This window comes from Cornus florida, unplaced genomic scaffold (assembly GCF_030987335.1).
Source record: "Cornus florida cultivar Cherokee Brave unplaced genomic scaffold, ASM3098733v1 CherokeeBrave_3.0.0_Hap2_Chr04, whole genome shotgun sequence".
Taxonomy (NCBI): Eukaryota; Viridiplantae; Streptophyta; class Magnoliopsida; order Cornales; family Cornaceae; genus Cornus; species Cornus florida.
Genome location: NW_026775574.1, coordinates 80,551,616 through 80,561,922, shown reverse-complemented (window position 1 = coordinate 80,561,922; position 10,307 = coordinate 80,551,616). Strand labels below are relative to the sequence as shown.

At 34.4% G+C, this 10,307-nt stretch overlaps 1 protein-coding gene across 1 annotated transcript; it reads left to right on the top strand.

Moving 5' to 3' along the window:
• The first annotated feature begins 524 nt into the window (after positions 1–524).
• Positions 525–8,671, top strand: LOC132305196 (G-type lectin S-receptor-like serine/threonine-protein kinase CES101). The gene is made up of 8 exons (XM_059802870.1): positions 525–1,771; positions 4,698–5,873; positions 6,773–6,877; positions 6,966–7,165; positions 7,288–7,498; positions 7,629–7,866; positions 7,971–8,121; positions 8,218–8,671. Exons 1-8 carry the CDS (start codon positions 622–624, stop codon positions 8,533–8,535), a joined length of 3,549 nt encoding a protein of 1,182 aa, XP_059658853.1. The 5' UTR covers positions 525–621; the 3' UTR covers positions 8,536–8,671.
• Positions 8,672–10,307: the final 1,636 nt, after the last annotated feature.

Sequence of the window (10,307 nt, the reverse complement as noted above, 5' to 3'; positions counted from 1 at the left end):
AATTTTTTCTATTTAAATAGTAAAAATAGTAAACAAAATTCAATTAATGTAAATATTCAGTTAAAAAATAGTAAAAAATTCAATCAAAGAAGGACATTTTTTCTATTTAAATAGTAAAAATAGTAAACAAAATTCAATTAATGTAAAGATTCAGTTAAAAAATAGTAAAAAAATTCAATCAAAGAAGGGCATTTTCAGTAGTTAATACAATTCATTAATCATGTGCGAGACACATGGTTTGTTAACGGTACTTTTCTAACAGTTAACTATCGAAAAGCTCTAGTTTGCAACGTTTTTAAAATTTTAAAATAGAAGGATGTGATTTGCTCTAAAAGTAAGTTGTTTTATATTCTTAGCCCTTTAATTAATATCAAAAGATTCAAAACCCTTTTGAATTGTCCATTAGAACTGGTATATGCCTCTCACTATTCAAGTGGACATGACAGAATTTGGGTGAAAAAAAAGTCACATTCAGCTCATTTGATAGGTCCAAGATTTGTAGCCTCCCCACCCTTAGGTCAAGAGAATCAGCTTAAAACTCTCTGCCACACATCTTAAGTCAGCTAATCTTCTGAATCTTCATTTGACACACAGCTTTCTATACACAAACTGCTTCTGGCTATGGCTACCCAAATGGCAGGTTCTATGAATCTAATGTTGCTGCTAATTTTCACATTCTTGTGCTGCCTCGAATTCGATTCCTCCCTCGTAGCAGGAGTAGCAGGAGCAAGCACAATTCGACGCGGTGATGAACTCAAGTCCTCTGTTAGTTCTCTCGTTTCTGAAGGTGGGAAATTCACCTTAGGATTCTTCAATATCACCGCGACTGCATCTAGTTATTTAGGAATATGGTACACCAATGATTACCGACAAAGGAAGGTATGGATTGCCAATCCTAACACACCTATTTTGAACAATTCTGGAGTTCTCAGTTTTGATAGCACAGGAAGGTTGCAGATCATGAGTGGAGGGAGTAGTCTTGTGAATATTTCTGATCAAGTTGGGACTGGAAATGTTAGTGCCACAATAGAAGATTCCGGTAACTTTGTGGTGAAGGATGAAACTGACAGGACTTTGTGGCAGAGCTTTGATCATCCTGGCAGCACTCAATTGCCCGGTATGAAACTTGGTTATAACATCACAACTAGGCAGAATTGGACTCTAACATCTTGGTTGAGTGATGATATCCCGGCTACCGGGGCTTTCACTTTGAGCTGGGAACGCACCCAAGAGTCTGGGCAGTTGGTCATCTGGCGTCGAGGAGAGCGTTATTGGATTAGTGGAGATCTGAAAGACCAGAGTTTTAAATACATGCCATTGTTGAATGCAAATTATTTTCCTTTTCATTACAACCTTAGTTATGTTTCAGCTAGTGATGGGAGCTACTTCACTTTTCCTGTTGCTGATGAAAGGATGCAGTGGGACCTGAAACCAAACGGGCAAATTGTTGCGAGTGATTTTATTATCACCCCATATGAGTTCTGTTATGGTTATCAATCAGACAATGGTTGTGCAAACTTTCCGGTGCCCATCTGCAGGAGCCATGGTAAAACCTTTCAGCAAAGGCGAGCAAACTCTCTTGGCGACCCTCATTCTGACCAAAATCGTAGTCTAAGTATCCATGATTGTATGAAAAGTTGCTGGAACAATTGCAGTTGTACCGGCTTTTCCAGCTTCGAAGATGGAGTGGGCTGTACGTTTTGGAGTGGGAGGTTTACTAATTCACTAGAACTGGTACCTAATACTGTGATGAAGTACGTGCTGGTTGCTGGTAAGTCTACTTTTATCTCCATTAATTTCTGAATCTGGTATGCATTGTTTACATAAGTAATACCTTGGCAGGCCACTTAGGCGGTCGCCTAAAGTCCATGCTAAGAGCTCAAAATTTTAAATTTTTTTTATATTAAGTTGTACTATAATTATTTCTTAGTATTGTTAAACTCTAATAAATATAAAAAAAAAATTTATTATGCAAAGATTTATATCCTAAAATAATTTATTTATTTATTATTATTATTATTTTTTGTCTCTCCCACTAATTTTGATTTTATATTAGGGCTCGAATATTTATATCTTAAAATAATTTCTTTTTTCTCTCTATCATCATTCATTCCGATTTTATATTAATTTTTTTTTTTTTGCTCTCTCCTCGCTCGTTTTGTTGAACTCAATTGATACATAAATTTAATATTGGCCCTCAAAGATTTACATCTTTATATGACTTTTTTTTGCTTCCTTTTTTTTATTCTCATTCATGTTTTACAATAAATCCCAACCAATATAGAAATTTAATATTAGCCCAAAATTCTTTCTTTCTTTCTCTCTCTCTCTCATTCACTTTTTTTACTTCAACACTAAAAACATTTTTGGATAAGATACACTAACCATAAAATATTAAATATCTATTTAACGTGTTGTTTGGAAAAATGGCAAAAACTTTTCATATATATATATATATATATATATATATAACAGCTTAGAAAAGTCGAGCATGGCCTGAAATCTAGCCGAGACCGTTTCCATAACAGACTTATAGTATGACTTTTCATATTCTCTTCTCTCTCTAAACGGTAGGCTTCCGAATCGGATTGGAATCCACAAGTAATGTGATGATCCTAATGAATAAATATTCTAAGCTAATGTTACAAACTTAAGTCTATACCTTGAACGAAATAAAACTATTATTCCAACAATAAGAATATTAGTTAAGCTATTTTGAAATAATTTCTAGCCCTTCGATAATTCTCTAACACTGTATCCTTTTTCTATCCCTAAATTCTTCAAGTAGATCATTCATTCTTAAGCTAACGTGTCTTTGGAATTAAACACACGAGAAACATAATTTATTAGAGGTTTGATTGAATTATTATTCCTCATGTTAACATAATTTTCAGAATTAGTTTATATATCATTTGAGACAAGAATCAATGGTGGTAGAGGTTGAAAAAGAGGAAGTTATGAACATTAATAAATAAACAATAAACAACTTTTTATCCGCAAAGTATAGACAAAAAGAATTTTGAAAATATTATTAATCAATGAATATTCAGCTTCTGTAGTGCATGTATTTATAATTAAGAAAACCTCATGGAATTAGGAAATTTAACATCTCTAAGAATTATGAAAAAAGAAGAAGATAAAAAGCATAACCACTAAAAACTACTATATATCAAAAATAAAAAGAGAAAAATTCGCATTTTTTTTGAAAATTTTAAAATCATAAAACACAATTTCTAGGCAGTTTAAATGATGGAATTTGACCAAAAAGTAACGTACATCAGCAGCTTTTCCGGGTTGACTCATTTCCAATCGGGAAGGGATCTTTCAGAGTCAAAACAGGCTAGTCGAAAGTACCTCAAAAATTGTGTCACCTTGCCCATTTGGCTTTTTTCTGATAGTGAAACAACTCTCTATAATCATGGGCAACCTGTTCTACTTCACAGGTTATGATTTGTGTCCAGTAGAATATTCCCGATAACTAACGTCCACCTCAATAATAAGCAATAAAAATTTTAGTACTTCTAAGAATTGAGATAATTAAGAAAGTAAGAATTCGTCTGGTTCACTCAACAACAAAGAATAAATAAAATAAAACAAGTTTTAAGATCTCTCAGAGAAATATAAAGATTTTATTTTTTTTTAAAAACTTTGTTGTTAAAACTAAATAAAATTTTTTACTGTTAGTTTTTCAGTTAAATGAGAAGAGATACTGAACCAAGAAAGCCCTCAACAATAGACAAACCCAATTCGCATAAGAAATTCATTATCCTTAAATACCAAAGAGCCCCTGATATTTACTTAAACATATACGGAGTCTGAATTCCGAACTGCCCAATGAAATAGAGGGCTGGTGTAGTCCATACTCTTATCTCATTTGCTTGTTCAAATTTCGGACTCTAAATAATTTTTTTATATAATCAACAGTGAAGCATCTTTGACTCTACACTATATATTTATTGTCTTGTTGGTTATAATTCACTATAAAAGGTGTAAAATTTAAGAAAAAAGACATTTTGAAATGAAGAATTTAATAAAAAATATTATATCTCTTTTTAAATTGAAGCTTTTAGTTCACTATTATCTCAATTTTGAGATTTATTTTTCTGGTTTCATGGTATAACATATATATTTAGTTAATTGATTTCTTAAAAGTTGAGACTTTGAACCAAATGCTTTATGAATAATGTTAAGAGATCTTCCATCTGATCATAATAGTGATTTCTTAAGTTTTCAAGATAATAAAATTATAAATACATTTAAATATTATTACGAAGCAACCAAGCGGAATAGATTTTATTGAACTGAGCTAGCTGGCGCGACAAATCCTACCCTACCTAAGTTCACAACTGTTAAATTTTCAGACTGATTTGAATAATCGTAGCTGTAATTCTATTAGTTTGCCAAAACATTGTTTTGGAATAATAGCATTGAAAACAAGTGCATTTCACAAAGCAAAAAACGCCACATACATATTTAACAATAGAGAATTCATTTCATATTCTTCAAAAAAATTTAGGATCATTATCAAGAAACAGATTTACTCTTTTGAATTGTCCATTAGGACTAGTATATATCCCTCTCACTATTCAAGTGGACTTGACAGAATTTGGGTCAAAAAGGTCACACTTCTACTTAACCTTCATTTGATCAGTCAATTACATGGCTTGATTGATCTGTTATATAACAATTTGAAATAATAATTGTTCCTCCTCATAACATTATAGCAAGCACAATCCGACGCGGTGATGAATTCAATTCCTCTGCTAGTCCTCTTGTTTCTGAAGGTGGTGGGGACTTCAACTTAGGGTTCTTCACCGCAACAACTTTCACCGCGACAGATTTCACTTATTTTGGAATATGGTACGCCAACAACTTTTATGACCAAAAAGGGATTGTATGGGTTGCCAATCCTAACACCCCTATTTCGGACAATTCTGGAGTTGTAACTATTGATAGCACAGGAAGGTTGAAGCTTATGAATGGAGGAAGTACTGTAGTGAATATTTCTGATGAAGTTGGGACTGGAAATGTTAGTGCCACGCTAAAAGATTCAGGTAACTTTGTGGTGAAGGATGAAACTGATAACACTATTTTGTGGCAGAGCTTTGATCATCCTAGCAGAACACTATTGCCCGGTATGAAACTTGGTTATAACCTTACAACTAGGCAGAATTGGACTCTAACTTCTTGGCTAACAGATGATAGCCCGGCTACTGGGGCTTTCACTTTGAGCTGGGAACCCACCCAAGAGTCTGGGCAGCTGGTCATTCGGCATCGGGGAGAGCCTTATTGGACTAGTGGGGAATTGAAAGATCAGAATTTTGAACATATGCTATTGTTGAATAATTACAATCTCAACCTTAGTTATGTTTCAGACAGTGATGGGAGCTATTTCACTTATTCTAATATTGGTGGTGATGATGGATTTAGAATGCTGTCGGGGTTGGACCTATATCCAAATGGGACAATTGTTGCTTCAGATAGTGTGACTGCTGTCTTTAGCCCATATCAGTTTTGTTATGGTTATCAATCAGACGATGGTTGTGCGAACTCTACGGTGCCTGAGTGCAGGAGCCGTGGTGATACGTTTCAGCAAATGCGAGCAGCCTTCATAGATATTCCTGAAACTTATGACGGCAATGCGAGCAGCCTTCATAGCCGTGGTGATTGTATGAAAAGGTGCTGGAACAATTGCAGTTGTGTTGGCTTTACCAACTACGGCATGGGCGTGGGCGGAGGGTGTGTGTTTTGGTTTGGGAATTTAAATTATACACTAGATGACCCTGATACTGAGAAAAAGTACGTGATGGTTCCAGAAAATTCGCCAACAGAGCCACCAAATTCATTCATAGAACCATCAAATTCATCCAAAGGTACTTCTACTTTTATCTCCATTAATTTCTGAATATCTGATCTGCATTCTGTTTCCATATCAACACGTGGGCCTCTTTATATCTATCTCTTCATTACATGAATGCACATATCATTTGTTTTGGATTCCTGATGAAACCAATCATTAAATATAGATATTTATCTGTTTATATATATCCAACAAAAGGATTGTCTTTATCTCTTGATCAAATTCTCCTTTTAACCTTGGCCCACATGTCAATTACCCAATTCTTTTGGGAACAACAATATGTAATTTCTGCTTACCCATTCAACAACAACAACAACAACACAAAAAAAAAAAAATGTAATTTCCTTCCCCATATGAAAAACTACTGTAGTTTTAATCTTTACTCACATGATGGCTGCCACATCATCACAAAATAGCCCCACATGGTGAGCCAATTACTCGCCACGTCACTGCCACACAATTTTGTCAAAATGAGTGTCAACATACTATACTGACCTGGCAATAATCCCTTTAGAGATATTGAAGGGCTTTAGGATCCATGCTTTAGGTTTGAGTTTTTGATGGAAAGCATCTTGAGTGATATTGTGTACCCTTTGTCACATATTGATGATTGGATTGAATGCAAAACTTAAGCACCATATTATATTTCCTAATGGTGCATGCTCACGTATCTGACTCAGGCAGGTTGTGGGATAATGGAGGTCTAGGGTGACTAACCTATTCTATATCAAATTGCAATCCTTTCATAATTGTCATTGGACTGGAAAGTTCTGGAAACGAAGGAAAAACACCAAGCATTTGAGTCGGAAAGGGTTCAAAATAAACAGTGGAGGTGTAAATCATGTTGCATAGTGGTAATGAAAATCTTTACCGGTTGGGAATTGAGCCATTTGACATTTGGTTTTTATGCAGGAAACAAGTGGTGGATATGGTTAATTATTTCTGTAGCTATTTCTCTACTTATGCTTAGCTTAGGCTGCTTCTACTATTCCAGAATGAGAAAGCTTAGAAAAGAAGGTATATGTCTTATTTCATATATGTATACATTTAGAGACTGAATATGCTTGTGAGTGGTTAGTTGGATTAATAGTGTTTTCGCTTGCAGGAGAGGAGAAAAAAATGCAAGAACAATACTTATTTGAGTTGACAGCTTCAGACAACCTTAACAATGGAAATGAGGCCGAAAATGAAGCGAGGGAAGGTCGCAATTTGAAGATATTTACCTTTGCCTCTATTGCTGCTGCCACAGATAATTTCTCAGAGGAAAATAAGCTTGGAAAGGGTGGTTTTGGACCAGTTTACAAGGTAAATATCATTTTTTAGTCAACAAAGTTGATTTCTACTTACTAAACCAAAAAAAAAAAAAAAACACACTTGATGAGTACTTGTCCAACATATTTCAATGATCCATGAATCATATATAACAGGGAAGATTGCCTGAAGGCCGAGAAATAGCAATTAAGAGACTTTCAAGAACATCAGGGCAAGGACTTGTGGAGTTCAAGAACGAACTTATACTCATTGCCAAACTCCAGCATACAAATCTTGTTCGACTTCTGGGGTGTTGCATTCATGGAGAAGAGAAGATGTTAATTTATGAGTACATGCCCAACAAAAGCTTGGATTTCTTCCTCTTTGGTTTGCAGTATCTCTAACCTTACCTAGTTTCAATTCTTGCAGTACACCATTTCAAATTCATTTATGCTATTACATAATTGAGCTCTATGTATGTCACTAATTCTGTCTAAATTGTTTTTTGCTGATACAGACCAAGCTAAACAAAAGCTATTAAACTGGGAAAAACGTTTGAACATCATTGAAGGTGTCGCTCAAGGATTGCTTTACCTTCATAAATTCTCAAGAATGAGAGTAATACATAGAGATTTAAAAGCAAGTAATGTACTGCTAGATGAAAACATGAACCCTAAGATATCAGATTTTGGGATGGCAAGAATTTTCAAGCCAAACGAAACGGAGGCAATCACTAACAGGGTTGTTGGAACATAGTAAGTAAAAAGTTGTTCTCTATGGATTGACACATTGAAGCTTTTAAATCTTTACAAATTTTTTGTGCTTCACCTCCTAAGTTTTTTTCAATGACTGGATTTAGCGGTTACATGTCTCCTGAGTATGCCATGGAAGGAATTTTCTCAGTGAAATCTGATGTCTTTAGTTTTGGAGTGTTGGTCCTTGAAATCTTGAGTGGTAGGAAAAATGCTAGCTTCTATCATCTTGATCGTCCACTAAACCTAATAGGATATGTAAGTATCTCCAAGTATATTTCTTTTATTTTCATTTTCTAAACTATAACAAATCAATATAATTTTAATATGGAAATGAAAACAATATTGCCTCAGGCATGGGAGCTGTGGAAAGAAGGGACTGCATTGGAATTAAATGATCCAACACTAGGCAATTCGTGCTCTGAACACCATTTATTGAGAATCACTCATGTGGGACTTTTATGCGTGCAAGAAAGTGCAGAGGATAGGCCAACAATGTCAGAAGTAATTTCCATGCTTAGCAATGAAACTGTGCCTTTACCAGCTCCAAAGCAACCAGCATTTTTAACAGGAAGAAGTGTGCCTCAGGCAATTTCATCAGAAACTAATGGAAGTAGCTCAAAAGATCGTTCAGTAAATGGTTTGACCATTTCTGAAATGGTGGCGCGATGAGTGGTAGAAACTTCTGTCCTTTTGATGCTTCAAGTATTTGGCAATTGCTTTGAATATTGTAACTGCTTTTGTCTGCTTAATGTCAAAATGCTATTTGTTTGTTTTACTACAGCTACATACATGATCATTATGAAAATCATGCACTTCTTTTTATCATAGTTCGCTTGGAGTGCTATAAAATGAAGAAATGATTGATTTAATTGCTGAAGGGTGATGGCATGTGTTGTTAATATGATAAATTTGGCAGAGAGAGAGAGAGAAGAAAGAAAAAAAAAACAGGAGAAAAAAAAAAAAAAAAAGAAAGAAAGAAAGAAGAAGAGGCCATGAGTCCTACATTGATGTAACATTTTCAATTCTTGTACGTTGTTAATAGGATTAACTTATCATACTTAAGATTGATAAGTTTTCATATAGACAGCAGAGTCCTTGAATAAAAATTAATTTGAAAACAATGTGCAAATTTCATGCTGATGCTAAATTACGAAAACATGAAAAAAAAAATGTGTAAAGTTTATAATAGAAGTGAAATTGATGCCCATGAATCAGAAATATCTAACCTTGCATTGCACCTTCAGCCAAGAGAAGAAAGTCCATGAAATGGATTTTAGAAACCAGCTTTAGATGAGCTCTCTATTCAAAGCTCCGCACATCACTTTGAACCATACTCAGTATGCAGTCCATTCCTCATATCACTTCTTCTACAATTGATATACACTATAGCTTCCGCCAACAAAGGGTCCAAAACAATATAAACTGAATTTGAACCACATACATTATTCTCTCTTGTGGTTCCTTCCTACCAAGCCCATGCCGCTGTTGAAGCAACCAAGACCTGAATTGTTAGCCATTTTCCATTTCTCCTTCAATCAAGCCACCATATTTGGGAGATGCATAGTTGAACTACTAGTTTAATCTTAACCTTCAAGGCATAACAAAACCATTTTAGCCACAGAACCCAAATGGAAGATGTTTTGACTGTTGCAACTTCCATATGTTCCCCATTGGTGGAAATTGTGTATGCTTGCCTCAAAAAAGAAAAATACCCAAATAAAAAGGCAGCATTATTAATAAAATTGAAGAACACACATAAGAAAAAAGGTACTACAAAATAAGAAAAAAAGAAAGTTTCAAGAATGAAAAATTTAATAACATGTTATATTTAACATTCAAGGAAGTATAAACAAGAAAGTGTAATAATTGTCAGGATATGATTGATTTAATGCAGAAAGGGTCATCGCATGTGTCGGTTTCTTTGCAATGTTGTTGATAGGACAAATTTGACACCAAGAGAGAGAAGAAGAAGAGGAGGAGGAGGACATGAATCCTACAACAATGTAACATCTTCAATTCTTGTTTTAAATTGTTAGATTCAATTTGAATCTGACTGGTTTTTTTTTTTTTTTTTTTTTCATCCAAATTCAATCAACATATCATTTCACGTTCTTTTTTTCTTGTTCTTTTTTTTTTTTTTTTTTTTTTTCCTCCTTTAAAAAACTTGTAGTGTGAAAATTGGGTCAAATATTAGTCCAAGAAGAAAATTGTGTATGCAGGAGGTCATGCTAATTTGATGGAGGAGAGACGCACAACACATACTTGAAGAATGACCGGCTTTCATTTAAACAGCAGTCCTTCAGTTCATTCCCACCAGTTATAAAACCAAGCATGTACAAAGCGGCCAAGTGATTGGATGATTTTGAACTGAGCTATGCATAGCTAAGTGCACAAATGTTAAAAAATTCACATTGATTTGAATAATCATTGTTGTGTAATTG

What these genes read in the sequence shown, in the direction of transcription:
- LOC132305196 (XM_059802870.1), top strand. Translation starts at nt 622, where the DNA reads ATGGCTACCCAAATGGCAGGTTCTATGAATCTAATGTTGCTGCTAATT. An exon ending in GAAGTACGTGCTGGTTGCTG is followed by an intron (nt 1,772 to 4,697) that starts GTAAGTCTACTT and finishes AATTTGAAATAA; the next exon opens with TAATTGTTCCTCCTCATAAC. An exon ending in GAGAAAGCTTAGAAAAGAAG is followed by an intron (nt 6,878 to 6,965) that starts GTATATGTCTTA and finishes TTTCGCTTGCAG; the next exon opens with GAGAGGAGAAAAAAATGCAA.